The sequence below is a fragment of the Monodon monoceros genome, unplaced genomic scaffold (assembly GCF_005190385.1).
Source record: "Monodon monoceros isolate NGI ecotype Baffin Bay Population unplaced genomic scaffold, NGI_Narwhal_1 Super_Scaffold_3, whole genome shotgun sequence".
In the NCBI taxonomy this organism is placed as follows: domain Eukaryota; kingdom Metazoa; phylum Chordata; class Mammalia; order Artiodactyla; family Monodontidae; genus Monodon; species Monodon monoceros.
The window spans coordinates 102104322-102121434 of record NW_021703780.1 but is presented as its reverse complement, the minus strand read 5'-3'; the positions used below and the strand labels follow the sequence as shown (position 1 = coordinate 102121434).

Here is a 17113-nt window from a genome sequence, read left to right as displayed (position 1 = left end):
AGCTCCCGTGTCCGTACCTGTGCACACGTGGGGTGGATCCCAATGGTGTCGTCCAGCAGCTGCTTCGTGAGCCCACATTTCATGGCGGCTGCAAATCCTTGGGTGATCTCACCGGCCTTCGGTCCAAGGACGTGAAATCCTATCACCCGATCCTTCCAAAGGGAAGCCAGTAGGTTAAGGATCTGAAGAGGGATCTTGTCATCCCAAGTTCACCGTTGAAACTGACAGCAACTCCCAGAGAAAAGCACCTCTAATGCTGAACTGAGCAGAGGGCAGCACCATGAAACCGTGCCCTGCGAGAATCCGTTGGGTGAGCCAGTAAATGCACATCCTGTGTGAACACGCGCTCAGCTTTACCGGAACGGGCAATTTACCTGCTGCGCGGAGGAGTGTGTCAGTATGATGGACGTTTCTGCATTACACTGAGAGAGCGCTAAATGACAACACGACAAAACCCGACTAACAGCCAGTGCTGGAATAAGGCTAAGTTCGGAGGCAGCAGGCGCTACTCCCAGCCCAGGACGCAGGCTGCCCGGCTCCGAGTCGGCTCAGCAGACACCCCACCCCAGGGACCGCGAGCCGTAAGGACGCGCGGCTCTCGTCCCTGCGCGCATGCAGCCCCGGGGGACGCGGGTTCGTCCCTGTGCACTCCCGGGACTCAGGCTTCCTCTCTCCATGTTTTCGCATCACTTTTCTTCATCCAGAGCTTCAGGGTCAAAGTGCACAAGGTGAAGAGAGAGGGCATGACAGGCGGCAGGAGTCTGTGCCCCCCACCCTCCAGACTCCCGTGGCAGGTGGGCAAACGGATACCCCGTGAGCTGCGCTCCCAGGGGGCCGTGGACGGGAACGTTTGAGGGGTGCACGTGCAGCAAAGTGGGAGAAGGCGCGGCCCAGAGAGGGGGAAGGCACTTATTGATGAAAGTGAGGAGCTTCTGAGAGATGGAAGCCTGTCCGTGATTTTCAGCATAGCTCCAGGAAGACAGTGAGTGGTGGCGTGACACTCCAGAAATGGAAATTTGGACAAAAGTACAAGAAAGGGGCAGTAGGTCACTGCTCACTGACAACGCACCTGGTCACCCAAGAGCTCTGATGGAGATGGACGATGGGATTAATGTTGTTTTCATGCCTGACAACACAACATCCTTTCTGCAGCCCGTAGATCAAGAAGTAATGTGGACTTTCAAGTCTTATTATGTAAGAAATACACTTTGTTAGGTTGTAGCTGCCATAGACGGTGATTCCTCTGATGGATTTGGGCAAAGTAAACTGAAAACCTTCTGGAAAGGATTCACCGTTCTAGATGCCATTAAGAACGTTTGCGGGACTTCCCTGGCGGTCCGGTGGTTAGGACTGCGTGCTTCCAGTGCAGGGGGCGCGGGTTCGATCCCTGGTCGGGGAACTAAGATCCCACGTGCCTCACGCGCATGGCGTGGCCAATAAAAATTAAGGGGAAAAAAAAAAGAACACTTGTGATTCATGGGAAGAGGTCAGAATATCCAAATGAAGAGGAGTTTGGAAGAAGCTGATTCCAGCCCTCCTGGATGACTTTGAGGGGTTCGAGACTTCATGGAGGAAGGACTGCAGACGTGGTGGGAACGGCAGGGGAGCCAGAACTAGAAGTGGAGCCTGAAGATGGGACTGAATGGCTGCCATCTTGCGATGAAACCTGGGAACGGATGAGGGGCCGCTCCTCATGGATAAGCAAAGAGAGCGCTTTCTTAACACGGAGCCTGCTCCTGGTGAAGAGGCTGTGCAGGTAGTTGAAACGACAGCAAAGGCCTCAGGATGTGACACAAACTTCGTTGATCAAGGAGCTGCGGGGCTTGAGAGGATTGACTCCAGTTTTGAAGGAAGTTCTGTGGGTAGAATGCTGCCAAACAGCATTGCTGCTCCAGGGAAATCATTCATGAAAGGAAGAGGCCATCAGTGCAGCGAACTTCATGGTGGCTTTGTTCTCAGAAATGGCCACAGCCATCCCAGCCTCAGCAGCCTCCATCCTGATCAGTCAGCGGCCGCCAGCACCGGAGGCGAGACCCTGCACCAGCAGAAGGGCTACAGCTGGCTGACGCTCAGGTGATGGTCAGGGTTTTTTAGCATATTTTTAAATTAAGGTCGTACATTGTCTTTTTAGACGTAACGCGATTGCACACATAAGAGACTACTGTATAGTGTAAACATAACCTTTATAAGCACTGGGAAACCAAAGAATTTTGTGGCTCACGTTACTGCAAAACTCGATTTATTGCAGTGGTCTGGAACCTAACCACAATACCTTCGAGGTATGCCTGTATTTCCAAATGTACACAAACATACTCCTTACATTTCATCACCGATGACCCAAATTTTCACAGATCCTGTGGTTCTAAACTGCCAAGGTAGACAGCTCTGGAGTGACACATTCCGATGACTCTGAAAAGGTAAGTCACTGCCCAGCTGTCACTCTTCAGACACAGTGCCTGGGTAACAGTTTCACGGATTTCCACCTGGCCCTTAGAGCTATCGTTAAAGAGATTATAAAAACCCAAATAATAGAATAAAAGATTTGTTTTACAATTAGAACATTCCTGCTTCCAACCGTATGACGTACATTGTCGAATTTACTGCAGATAATCTTCGCGTAACAGGTGTTGCTGTCTCTGCAGGCCACTGTCCACTCGAGAGGCCAGAACAAAGTGTGGTAGACCTGCAAGAGAGAGGCCAAGGTCGGTGTCCACGGAGACTGCCGCTTGACAGGCTCCTCCTTATACAAAGACGACAATTTCTGTACCAGCTCTCAGAAGTTGAAACTTGCATGATCCCAGCTTATGAATCTGACGGGAGCATCTGGGTGAGCTCCTAACTGCTATCTGCAGAGTGTGTGACCTTTGCTTTGCTCTGCTGTTCGTCCCGAAACATCTCCCATTAACTAACTTCGCTTCCCAAGCACCTAGAGGGCTACTCTCCAAGCAGCCAACGCTCCAGGCCCTGTGGGGCTGAGACAGTAAAGAAAGCCTTGGGTCCTGCCCTCCATCGGTTCACACGCCTCCTGTGAGGTTCACATTCAAACCAAATGTAGGAGAAGCAGAAGCCACCAGACAGTCCAGCCACCCACGGTATGAGGAACACTGCCCCCGCCACCTGAAGGCCCCCCTCCGCCAGAGCCCAGGGTACCTCGAAGGCTCCCAACCTGCTCAGGCCTCAGGGACGGACCACACAGCGTCCGTCCCCTCATCCCCTCGGGGCAGCTACACGTCCCGGTGGCCCTCCGCCTAACCACTCCACACAGAAGGCGGTGGATCTGTGTGCGCTGCCAGGATGAGAATGTGTTCTCAACTATCCCCCGCGGTGGAGGGACAGAAGTACTGGCTCTTTGTTCTTTAATAGGATTATGTATTTTACAGCTGGAATACTGTCTTCATTGTTTTTATAACAATGATACAAAGTTATTAAAAGAATAACACAGTGCAGAGAATTACAAAGAAAGTGGGAAAAAAAATCCCACTGTCCAGAAGTAACCATTTTAAAAGTTAAGGAAGCATCAGTGGTTAATGCATACGTAGTTGAAATGACATTTTATTTAAAACACATCATAGTTCACAGCTACTTGTAACAAAAAACATTAGGTTTAATGTGTATTTAACAGAAGAGAAATAAACTCTTCCTCATATTTTAATACAAACTTGTCAATCTCTGTGGCTATTAGGAACAGAAGATAAATGCTTCTTCATCTCAAGGTAGTACTCCTAAAATACACCCCTAGGGTTAAGAAAAGAAATGGTGCAAACTCCAAGGTTTTAAACAGGATTTCTGAAACTGCAGGCTCCTGGCTTTGATGCGCCCTGAGCCCCTGCACCCACACCTCATCCCACACCCTCCCGCTCCTTTCCTCGTGTGTGTGAGCTGTGTTTTTCCTCCTAGTACTTGGAAGATTTTACTTTATTTAAGTTTCTGATCCTTCTGGTTCAAAGTGGGTGTGAAGCGTGGACCCAACTTCATATTTTCCCTGAAGGCTGTCCCCTTAGACTCCAGCACCCTTAAATGAATATCCTTTCCCACAGATTTAAAATACCACCTTTACCACACGTTAACTCTTCTAAGCGCTTGAATCAATCTGGGCTCCAGATTCTGTCCCACTAATCTTCCTGCCCACCTGCGTGCCACTCCGGCGCAAGTCTAATTAGTGTAGTTAGAGGATACATTTCAGTCTCTGACAGGACTGGTCTCCCCCCAGTACTCTCCTTATTCAGAATCACCCCTGGGAATTCCCTGGCGGTGCAGTGCTTAGGACCAGGTGCTTTCACTGCTGAGAGCGCAGATTCGATCGTGGTCGGGGAACTGAGATCCCCCACGCCACGTGGCAAGAGGCCAAAACAAACAAAGAATCTCCCATGATTGTCTTTTTTAAAAGTTTTAATCTCTTAATCAAATTATGCTCACTAACTGTGGATTTTCAAAGCTCTGTGATGAACCCAGCCGCCTGGGCCGCCCCGGTGCCCCCTTTAACCAGTCGGCACAACCACCTGCACGTCCTGCGCGCGGTCGGTCGCCCCCGGGCTTCTACACAACACGCTCGCGCTGCTCTCACGCGACTCTCCGTGCTCGGCTTCACTTACTGACTCGCCCTGTTGAGGAGGATTTCACCCGTTCTTCCCCGGCCCCTGCACTCTCTTCCCCACCCTCCCAATTATGCTCAGATTTGCAGCTGGATCACTGGCGATGTTTCCTCTACTAGGAAGGAACTGTTCCCAGAGAAATGGTCATCCACATGCAGAAGAAGGAAGTCGGACCCCTACCTCACACGTGTGCAGAAAATAACTCCGAATGGACCACAGACCCACACGTAAGAGCTGAAAACTGTAAAACTCTTAGAAGAAAAAACATAGGCATCAATCTTCACGACTTTGGATTAGGCACTGACTTACCAGAAGTGACACCAAAAGTCCATGTGGCTGGCAACAGAAAACAAAAAAGACATACTGGACTTCATCAGAATGAAAGATTTTCGTGCTTCAAAGGGCACCATCAAGAAGGTGGAAAGACAACCCACAGAAATGGTGAACATTTTTACAAATCATCCCTGTGGTATCTCACTAAGGTCTGGATGTACGTTTCCCTGACGATTAATGATACTGAGAACTTTTTCATGTGCTTATTGGCCATTTGTGTATGTTCTTTGGAGAAACATCTATTCAGATTCTTTGCCCTTTAAAAAACTGGGTCATTTGGGGGTTTTTTTATTGTTGAGTTGTAAGAGTTCTTTAGATACTCTGCATACAAGTGCATTATCAGAGAGATGAAAGTCCACCGGACTTTATGGCATGAATTTTGTGAACAAATTAATCTTTTTTCTTACACTGTCTTATTGTTTCTACCCTCATCTTCTTTTCACCATAATTTCCTCATTTGAAAGAAATTATATGTGTATTTATGAGAGGCTTCCTCATTCCTCTTTATAGTTGGAATATTAAAAAAATACTAATAGATCAAATTTTCAGTACTGTAAAATGCAATAAATAAATGTACAGACTAGGTGAGTTGATCTGCAGTGAGCCTTAGGAAAGAGACCTTAAAGTAACCCCACAAACCTGGGAACCCTTCCTACAGAGACATCCCTTTATCTGGGGTACAGCCTCCTGCATCCTTCCTCTCACGTGCCTGCCAAGCTTAATTGCTCATTGATTTCAGAAAGTTTTAGAACTAAGTGTTAAATCCATAATTGTTACCATCACTTTTCCAAGACCCAAGTAAAAGTTCACCACTGCAAATGGGTGGTTCATTATTACCAGAAGTGAATTATAAATACTTATCAAATAAAGTCCTCTAAAATGGAAATTTCCCATCAAAAACACCACCTAAAATAGCACCGTCTGTCATCATCCTGGTCCCCCAGCCGGGAAACGTAAAGGAGAGTCTCAGGAAGTCACTCGGCCATTTAGCGCGGGAGCCTCAGCGCCGTGCTTCAGAGGATTCCTGCAGCCAGGGGAGGGCCTGCGGCTTCAAACATCGAGTAGTCCTAAACCTCTGACCCTTTTCACCTCCCCGCCCCTCCTGCTTACGAGGCAGTTAGGACCAGACAGGCAGGGGTGGAGGGGAGGCGAGAGCACCTTCGGGGCGTCTGAGGAGCCCCCAGCTGGCCGACAGCCCCGGACCTGCCCCTCCCCTGAGCCCGCGGGTGGCGGAGGGTCCCGGACCAGGTCCTGCCTGTGTCTGGCTCCTGTCACGCCAAGCGGGCGGGGGTGGACGGCAGACCCAGCCCGGACCAGCGAACGTCCCTCATAATTTGTAACTGAGACGAACAACAGTGAGTCAGTCAGTTCCTCCAAAGGCCAGAACTACGGGTGAACTCGGAGCAGGGAAGGGCCACATTCTGCCGCTACGTGCATTTCTGTTCCTGCAGGGACAGCACTGCCCGCACACACACATGAACCCCGACCAGGGAGAGGAGCTGACGCGTCTCCCAGCTCCTGGCTCCCACCCCTGCCCAAGGCCTCGGACGCTCCCGCGCCCCCGAAGGTCTCACAGCGACCCTCCCGTCAGCTTCCTCAGGCAGACGCCTGTTGCTGCAGCTCGGAGCCCTGATGCACGCAGCGTGTCCTTCTTTCCCCAGCTGTGTGATTATTACAGTTTGCTACAGACAGGGTTCACGTTATTTAATTTCCAATTTTCCTGAAGTAGGAATACAATTTCCTACAATACAACCAGTACAGTAACTCGCAAAACTACAAAATAAAAAGTGGCTGAAGACAAACCGTGGATTAAAAGAGAAGGTCTGAACATGCCACAGTCACACCACCTTACTTCCAGATTCTCCTTCCGGTACACTTCCACGGCTTTCTCCTCCGCGTACCCGCAGCAGCCGTACTCCAGGGGCGTGAACACCACGGTGGGGGCATTGATATAGTCACACTGCAAGACAAACCAGTCACGGTCTTTTATTTTGTGGTCCTTTTTACAGGGAAAATCCATACGACGCACATTTGTAAAAGGAAGATCAACAAGCACGGCCCCGTGCAGGTGACTCTCACTGCCAGCGCTTCAGGCAACTGAGTCACCGAGCAGACGGGCGCGCCCCGACTCCGGGGCAGGGACCACGCGCTGCCATTGCACCGGGACCTGGGCCACCGCAGCCGTGCACATGACCGTGCCCCTGCAGGGATGAGCGGAGAAGCCGCTCAGCTGGGCAGGGCAGGGTGAGCGGCCCAGCCCGCCCCGGGGAGACGGCCACGCGCATGGAGGGCCACCACACCGCGGGCCCCGGAGATGGGACCCTTCAGGGCCCTTATCAGCCTGGGACAGAGCACAGGAGGACATCACGGGAAGGCTGCAGACCCTGAGCCCCACACGCCGTCCCGAGCAGCCCTGCATCCCGGGGCGCGAGTGTGAGCACAGGCGCACGCCTGTCTGGAGACTGTGACTGCACAGAGAGAAAGCGTGTGCGGGGCCGAGAAAGGGGGCGGGCAGAGCCAGAGAGGAAGGTCACTGTGCTTCCCGCCCACAGCTCCGCAAGGGCAGCGGTGCCCACCGCACAACCTCCCCCACCCCGCCAACAGCTCACAGGTGACTAGCTCAGGGGAGACTCCAACCCAAAGGGACCGACCGGCTGCCCACATTGCAAGAGGAAAAGGGGCAAGGGGCAAGACCCAGCGCTGCGCGTCCATCAAATTCTTCCCTCTGTAGGATATGAACTAGAGGCGAAGAGAGAGGCCCCCAGTGGTGAAGCCCCTGGGTGGTGGTTGGACAGGAAGAAATGCTCAGCCAGAGTGGTAGCCAACCAGGAACCCCACCCTTTCGGGGCCCAGAGCAGCCTCGAGCCCAGCCCCACCCCAGCCTGGTTCTCCCTCCAGGTTACTGTGGGATCCTCACGAGAAACCTCGTCGACGTGACGGCCTGAGCAAGGCGCTGCTTTGCGGCCCAAGAGAAAAGCCAATCACGCACCACCGGGCGTCCCTGCACCCGGTGGACAATGTGGACACCGCGTGCCAGCCTGACCCTCACCTTCGGCCCCGACACGTCGTGTTCCACGACCTGCAAATCACGGACCAGCCAAGCATTTGTTCTTTTCCCAGCACGGCTACAGGAACCCACAGAAGTGCAGACGGCTGCACGCAGCAGCTCCTGACCTCTCCTAGGTCCTCGGCTGCTCATCACTCTGGCCGTCAACCCTGCGTCCCGTGGCTTACAGGGGACGCCTCATTCTCAACAGGTGCTTTTCTCGTGCTTCACATCAATTGAGGAAAATCAACAGGAAACTCCCCAGCTTCCCCTTTCACCTAAAGCACGTCCCACACCTTGAACTCCGACCTCCACCTGAGCGGGCCCGCGCCTCACCCCACCTGCAGCCTTCCTCCCGCCCTGGTCCTCTGACTTCTCTCTGCACACACGCTGCCCTGTCTTCTCACGTCTCCGCCCACCGCCCCTGGGATCCGCTTCTCAGGACCTCAGACAACTGCTGTGCTTCCTAGAGCCCGGTGCTCATGCCCTGGGGAGGGGACAGCTCCCCATCCGTTCACACCCCTGCCCCCACCGAGGCCAGCAGGGCCACGGCCCCAGTCACCCTGCACCCACCCACACCTCCGTGTACCCAGGAGGTCTCCACACACGACCTCGCTGGGCACCTGGTGGTGAAACACAGCACACGGAGTTCCTTATGAAGAAGCCGGGCCCCAAACATCCCACCTGAACCTGCTCAGGCAAAGCATCAGAGAAACCCAGGACGTGAGACACTCTGCAAGAAGAGTAGCCTGGATCCGTCAAAAAACCCGTCATGAGGGCTTCCCTGGTGGCGCAGTGGTTGAGAGTCTGCCTGCCGATGCAGGGGACAAGGGTTCGTGCCCCAGTCCGGGAAGATCCCACATGCTGCAGAGCGGCTGGGCCCGTGAGCCATGGCCGTTGGGCCTGCGCGTCCGGAGCCTGTGCTCCGCAGCGGGAGAGGCCACAGCAGTGACAGGCCCGCGTACCGCAAAAAAAAAAAAAAAAAAACCATCATGAGAAATAAAGCAAAGAAACAGGTAAATAGAGGCAGGGGCTCTAGCGGATTAAAAGAGACCTAAGAGCTTGAAAAGCCAGATGTGCCAGGCGATGCGCACGTGTGCCCGCGGGTGACGCACTTTGCTCACTTCCTCAGCGCGGAGAGGCAGCTGTGGTTATGGAGGCGAGCACCCTTGCTCTTAGGGGACGCTTGCTGAAAGCGTTTTCTGGGGGCAAAGCGCCTGCCACTCACTTCCAGAAGCGCAGCAAAACAGTCTTTGTGCTGAACATCCACATACCGGGCAATGCAGGCGGGAGGCATTAACACCTGCACAGTCGGGTGGGAGGTCCATAGGGTGACTGTCACTAGACCTTCTGCAGTCTGACACCTTTCTGAATGAAACGCTGGGGGACATACGGTCCGGGTGGGAGGTCCGTAGGGTGACTGTCACTAGACCTTCTGCAGTCTAACGCCTTTCTGAATGAAACGCTGGGGGACGTAAAAGCTCCTCACTGCAGCCTCCCAGATTCTTGATGATCTGACACCAGATTGGCTCCCAGACTCCTCCCTCCCAGCTGTGGGACCCCCCGCTCTGCCAGCACATGCCAGGCCTCTCTCTGCACTGAGGCTGGGGCAGCACAGCAGGCCCCCTGAGCCCCCCACCCCACGCAGCCCGGCCACCTCCCCCGCTGCCCCTCATCTGCCAGCAGCGCACGGGTCCCTGCTCTCCTGACGCGTAGGGCTGGGGGATCCCGAGACCACCGTCGGCCCCGGCAGACAGAGCCTGCAGAGCAAGAGGCTCGTCTGTGACCAGAGACTGCGGGAGGTGGGGAGACTGCAGGGGGCGCCACATGCACCGTCAGCCGTGCGTCGGCTGAAACAGAGCCCGGAGCCCGGAGAAGCAGGGTGGCTAGACCAGGTCCACGGGCTGGGCATGCGCAGAGGCCGGCCCCGTCCGCCCCGGGCCGCAGGGCCCTGCCACCCGGTGACAGAGCAGCATCCGCCCAGGACGCGTTTCCAGACCCCTCCAGTCAGGAGACAGGACATCCCTACCTGGGCGCCCCCCGTACGTCACCCAGTACAATGGCTTGCACGTTAAGATACGCATAAGATACTTATTTAAACCACCAGTAAACGGTACGGAACTGCAAACAGTTTAGGGGGAAGCTTCCCCGGCAAAACAGGCGCACGGTGCCAGCTGTACTGATTGCCCTCAAATCACGATTTTGCTTTAGACATTATCTCAGAAACAGCAGTAAGAAACTTACCTTTTCTAAACAGCCCCCAAAAAGCCTTCGAGCCAGCAGCCTGCCCGCCTGCACGGCGATGGGCATGAGCTCAGGCTGACCCTCCACGACGTCCCCGACGGCGTAGACATAGGGCACGCTGCTCTGCTCCACGTCGTTCACTGGGATTTTGCCAGTCCTGTTACGTTTGGAAAGAAAAAAGACATTACGACGACGCTGCACTGCTGGACACGAACGCCCGTCCAGGGAAAGGCTGATTCAGAGAGAAAGACCCCGCTAAGCGCTCAGGCAACTGTGTCGTGAAGCGTCTGCAGGCTCAGACAACCGGGCACCTCCGGCTCCTGAAGAAACACCCTTCTGTCTGAAAACCTGGGCCCACTTTCTGGGTGCCAAAGTATCTCTAGAGTCCCCCAGACTCAAACCCATAGCTTTGAAATTTTTCTCTGTGCCTGATCAAGGACATACAAATTCATTCTAAATCACAGAAAGTAGGTGAATACATTCCCACAATTTTTTTTAAATAACTGTTTAATGCATGAGATATTTAAGAAAAACATGAAGAGTTATCAATTAATTAATGAAAAAATTGATAATACAGAGCTGCCACAGTACTTACAAAGTAAATTTAAAGCATCGAAACTTTGCATGTTAGTAATTAGATAAGAGTCTCCATGAGCTGATGTGTAGAAACACCGTGCCCCGTGCAGTGCTGGGTCGTGCCGCGTGCAGTGCTGGGTCTTGCCCCATGCAGCGCTGGGACTTACCCCACGCAGCGCCGGGACTTTCCCCGTGCAGCGCCGGGACTTGCCCCGTGCAGCGCAGGGTCTTGCCCCGTGCAGCGCCGGGTCTTGCCCCGTGCAGCGCTGGGACTCTCCCCGTGCAGCGCTGGGACTCGCCCCGTGCAGCGCAGGGACTCTCCCCGTGCAGCGCCGGGACTTGCCCCGTGCAGCGCAGGGACTGTCCCCGTGCAGCGCCGGGACTTGCCCCGTGCAGCGCCGGGTCTTGCCCCGTGCAGCGCCGGGACTTGCCCCGTGCAGCGCTGGGTCTTGCCCCGTGCAGCGTTGGGTCTTGCCCCGTGCAGCGCTGGGTGGTGATGCCCGGGACTCACTTCTCATTGACTTTGACACCAATCTTCTCCAGCCCGATTTTCTTCGTACAGGAGTCACGACCAATTGCTAACAAAACCTACATTTAGAGAGAGAGCAAAAACAAACGATTAATAACAGGAATGACAGAGGGAACCTCACTATGGACCCTTCAGACATTAAAAGGACAGTAACAGAATATTATGAACACCCTATGCCAATAAATTTGACAGTTTAGACAAAATAGATTCCTTGAAGGACAGAATGTACCAAACTTGCACCCATACAAGTCTGAGTAACCCTACGTCATGAGCTGCACTGTGCCCCTTCCCCAAATTCATGTTGCAGCCCTAACCCCCAGAACCTCAGAATGTGACTGTATTTGGAGATGGGGCCTTTGCAGAGGTGATTAAGATAAAACAAGGCCATTAGGGTGGCCTAAACCCAGTCTGACGTGTGTCCTTATATAAGAAGAGGTTTTTGGGACACACACAACAAAAACTGAGCGGTGATCACGTGAGGACACACGGAGAAGCCGGCCGTCTACACGCCCAGGAGACAGGCCTCAGAGGGGACCAGTCTACTCACACTTTGATCTCAGGGGTCTGGTCTCCAGAGGCGAGAGAAACCCCACCTAGTGGCACTTTGTTATGGCAGCCCTAGCAGACTAAGGAACTCTATACTCACTACAGAAACTGAATCCACGATGTATAAACTTCCCATAAGTTAACTCCAGACCCAGGTGACTTCACTGGTAGAGTCTATGGAACACTTAAGAAATAACACTAAGGACTTCCCTGGTGGCGCAGCGGTTGAGAAGCCGCCTGCCAATGCAGGGGACACGGGTTCGAGCCCTGCTTCAGGAAGATCCCACATGCCACAGAGCAACTGAGCCCGTGTGCCACAACTACTGAACCTGAGCTCTAGAGTCCACGAGCCACAAGTACTGAGCCCACGTGACACAACTACTGAAGCCCGCGCGTCTAGAGCCCGTGCTCCGCAACGAGAGAAGCCACCACAATGAGAAGCCTGCACACCGCAATGAAGAGTAGCCCCTGCTCGCCGCAACTAGAGAAAACCTGTGCGCAACGCAGACCCAGTGCAGCCAAAAATAAATAAAATAAATCAATAATTTTTTTTAAAAAAAGAAATAACATTAATGATACACAAAGTCTCCGGGACCCAGAAGAGGGACCACGTCCCAAGTCCTTTGTAGAAGGCCGGCACAATCACCTGACACAGAATCAAACAAGGGCAGGAAAAGAAAAGAAAATGAGAAGCCAGCACTCCTCGGGAACACAGATGCAAAACCCTTAACAGATGTCAGCTTTGTCCCCAAAGTGGGCTTTGTCCCCAAAATACAAGTCTGGTTTAACATACAAAAATCAATCAGTGTAATTCACCATATTAACGGAATAAAGGAGAAAACAACTTAGTCATCCCAATAGATGTGGGGACAGCATTTGACAAAACTGAACACCCGTTGAGGATTTTAATAAAGTCCTCAGCACACTCAGAATAAAAGAGCACTTCCCCAGCCTGATAAAAGGCACCTGCAAAACCCGAGAGCTCACGCCCCAGCTGTGATGAAAGACGGCCTCACTGCTGAGATGGGGGACTCACAATGTCCATTCAACACTGTTGTGGATGTCTTAATCAGTGTAACAAGGCAAGAAAAAGAAATAAAAGCACACAGATTGGAAAGAAGAAACAAAACTGGTGCTTTATGCAGAACAACTCCTAAGGAGGCCAATATACAAAAATCATTTGTATTTCTATGTACTACCTACTAACCACTGAAAACTTAAAGTTTAAAATACCACTTACAGTAGCTTAAAAATACGAAACACTCAGAGATAAATCTGACAAAATACATGAAAGACCTCTAGAGCAAAATGACAAAAAGCTGCTGAGAGAAACTAAAGAACTCGCAAACAAATGGAAAGATGTATGAGGTTCGTGTACTGGAAAAATCACTGTTGTTAAGATGTCAGTTCTCGCAAATTCATCTACATAAGCAATACCATCTCAATCAAAATCCCAGCAGGACTTTTTTTTTTTTTTTAACGAATTGGAAACATGGATGGACCTAGAGCTTTTCATACTAAGTGAAGTAAGTCAAAGACAAGTATCATATGATATCACTTATATGTGGAATCTAAAAAAATGATACAAATGAACTTATTCACAAAACAGAAGCAGACTCACAGACATAGAAAACAAACTTATGGTTACCAAAGGGGAAAAGGTGGGGAGGATAAACTAGGAGCTTGGGATTAGCAGGTACACACTACTATGTATAAAGTAGATGATCAACAAGGACCTGCTGTAGAGCACAGGGAGCTGTATTCAGTATATTGTATTACCTATAATTGGAAAAACATCTGAAAAAGAACATACACACACACACACACACACACACATATATCTGAATCACTTTGCTGTACACCTGAAACTAACACAACATTAGTTGTAAAGTAAATCAGTTATACTTCAATAAAAAAATTTCATATGGAAAGGCCCTATGCAAAGCTAGAGAGCCTACCCTCCCTGGTCTAGTACTTACTATAAAGCTTCAATGACCAAAACAGGTCAGAGAGGACAGAAACAGACCCACAGTTAAACACCACATGATCACAAAGGCACCAAAGCAACTCAATGGACAAAGAGAAGTCTTTTCACAGATGGCTCTGGGTATCAACATGGAAGAAAAAGAACCTCAATTCCTACCTCACACTGTAAACAAAAATTGGTTCAAGATGAATTACAGGCTTAAACATAAAAGATAAAGCTATAAAGCTTCAGGAAGAAAATGTAGAATATCTTCACAACCTCTGGGTAGAGCACGCAGAGAACTTTAATCATAAAACAAAAATCTGATGAACTGAACTTCAGCAAAAATTTAAAACTATTGCTCATCAAAAGATGCCATAAAAAACTAAATGGGCAACTAGGTGGGAAGAAATATTCACACACACACATCTGAAAAAGGAATGTACCCACAACACACACAGAACTCCTGCAATTCCAAATAAAATTCAATAACCCAACCAAAAATGCGCCAAAGACTCAAACAGACACTTGATAAGGGAAAATATTTAAACGGCCAAAAAACACATGAGAAGTTGCCAAACATCACTGTAGTCACTAGGAAGATGCAAGTTAAACCTATAACAAGATTCCACTACACATGCACTGGAGCGGCTTAAACAAGAAAGTCGACAACCCCAAATGTTGGTGAGGCTACAGGACAACCACAACTCATGCATCCTTGGTGGGAATATAGATTGAGACAATCATTTGGAAGCTGTCTGGCAGCTTCCCCAAAAGTTAAACACAGGAAGTCCCCAATGACCAAGCAATTTCACTGCTAGGTATTTACCCACAAGAAAGGAAAGCGTGTGTCCACAGAAGGCCTCACGCAAGAACCTTCACAGAGTTTTCGTCACAAGAACCCAGGGGCAAACAGCCTGGCATCCCTCCACAGGAAAGTGACCTGTGGTACATTCAGACAATTCATATGGTGAAAAGAGCCAGCCACTGATACACGCCACATGGATGGATCCCGAGTCAGACCCCAAGGAGCACGTACCACGTGGCTCCACATCGTGACATCTAAATAGGAACAGCTGGTCTCTGGTGACAGACCAGATCAGGGTTGCTTGGGGTAAGGTACTGGGAAGGGGTGCGAGACAGCTTTCCGACTCCACAGAAATGCTCTGTTACTCTCAAAGGAGTGTGCATTACAGAAACATGTACACTTGTCAAAGCCAACTGAACTGTGTATATCACTACATGTAAATGATACATCATTACAAAAATAAACAATTCACAATTTTAGATATTTTGCACAACTTTATACCAATACATTTGATAACTTAGATGAAACAGACTAATTCTGAGAAAATGTAACAAATCAAAAGTTGATATAGAAAAAAGTAGAAAGCTTTAAAAGGTCCATTGACTGTTAAAGAAAACTGAATATATCTTCACTGAACATTCGAGGCCCTGGTGTTTGCATCAGTGGATTCTATCAAACATGCAAAGAACTAATACTAATATTACTAAACGCCTCCAGAGAACAGAGAAAGAAGGAACATATTCCAAACATCTTTCGTGAGCTAGAATAACTTTGATACCAAAATCTGAAAAGTTCAGTACGTGAAAGGAAAATTATAAGCCAATACAATTCTTGAATATAGATGCAAAAATTCTAAATAACCAAATCCAACAATATATAAAAAGGACCATTACCAAGTTGGGTTTATCAGGAATGCAAAGTTGACTGAACATTAGAAAACCAATGTAATTCAACACACTAACAGATTAAAGAAAAAAAAATCATTAACAGCTACAAAAGAAACAATCTTACAGCTAAATATCCAATCCTGACTTTTAAAACAAACAAACATACAAAACCCAAATAACAAATGAAACCACTTAGCAAACGAGAAATAGAAAATGATTTCTTTAGCGTGATTAAGAATATCTACCCAAACCCTATGGAACACCTTACTCTATAACCATGAAACAGTGAAAGCCTTCCTTCCGACCCTGAGAACAGACAGGAGCACCTGGCTCTGCATTTCTTGTTAACACTGCACTGGAGGCCATGGCTGGTGCCCTTGTGCAAGAAAAAGGAGGAAAGGGAAACAGTGGAAAGGAGGAAGCAAAACCCTTGATAGGAACATGGACAAAGAAGACCCCACATAGTCTAAGGATACATAACCAAATAGGACTTCCGCAAGCTTACTGAGTACTAAATCAGATCACACATATCAGCTGCATTCTGTACGTCAGCAGCAAACAGGGAAAGACAATGACACTGTTTTCATAAAACACCGTTTGTAACTATACAGAAATATGTAAGTACCTAGCAATAAATCTAACAGAAGACCTTCTTGATGTCTACCGAGAAATGTACTAAATTTGCTGGGAACTATGACAGATGGCTTAAGTCAAAGGACAGATATACCATGTTCATGGACTGGGAGAATGGACACTGCAAAGAAGTCCAGTGTTTCCAACTGGTTACGCATCCACCGCAGTCCTAATCGAAATCTGAACAGAGGCTGATTTTTACTTTTGTTTTACGTATTTTTGGCTTTGGTGAGCCTCTCCACGTTATCTACTTTTAATTGAAAAGAATCATGTTATAAGAGTGTGTAAAACACAAGTGTACAGTTTATGTTAAAGGTATAAACTACAGTTTACAAAAGAAATGGTCTCTAAGTATCATCAGTTTAAATTAGAATTGTTGCCACCCCCAAAAGTCCAGGGACTAGTCACACTGTTTGGAGATTTTACATTGTTTGTTTTTGAAAATATCTTTATTGTTGTTTTGATTATAAAGTATATTCAATGTTTATTGCAAAAATATTCAAATGCAGGAATGTATAAGACATCTAATTCCCCAGAAGTAAGCACTAAAAGCAGGTATACCTGCTTCCAGATTTTGTTCTCTGCATAGTCACACACACACGTATATTACCATCGTATGCTTCGTGTGCCGCTGAAAACTATCAAATGTCAACAGCACAACCACCTTCCATATGTATCAGACTCTCACGAAGAATCAAGAAAAGAGTTAATGCTGGTATAATTTTCCCCTAAGTTTCATCTGCACTAACTTATGAGCGTGTTCGTCCACCCACTGCTCACACGACAGAAACTCACCGTGTTGTAAAGGCCCTCAATCATCTCTGTTCCTTCCGTAGATTTAGCCACTACCTTCAGCTTCCCAGGTGACCCCTTCTCCAACTGCTGAACCTGGTGAGGAGGAACAGTGCAAGGATTATCTCTACAGGTGACAGAAAATAGGTGGACCACAGGGT

At 49.4% G+C, this 17113-nt stretch overlaps 1 protein-coding gene across 5 annotated transcripts in view; it reads right to left on the bottom strand.

Annotated features, from left to right (window-relative positions):
- Positions 1-17113, bottom strand: part of TXNRD3 (thioredoxin reductase 3) — a 41906-nt gene that overhangs the window by 964 nt on the left and 23829 nt on the right. For 3 of the 5 annotated variants that reach the window (XM_029242308.1, XM_029242310.1, XM_029242307.1), the window contains 6 exons: positions 16956-17048; positions 11303-11379; positions 10216-10372; positions 6778-6885; positions 2588-2683; positions 18-152 (listed from right to left, as the gene is read on the bottom strand). In XM_029242308.1, coding sequence (XP_029098141.1) covers positions 18-152; positions 2588-2683; positions 6778-6885; positions 10216-10372; positions 11303-11379; positions 16956-17048 — 666 coding nt within the window. Of the gene's footprint in view, positions 1-17; positions 153-1418; positions 2684-2767; positions 6886-10215; positions 10373-11302; positions 11380-16955; positions 17049-17113 lie in introns of those variants that run through there. The other 2 variants (XR_003796629.1, XM_029242309.1) reach the window with 2 other exon arrangements.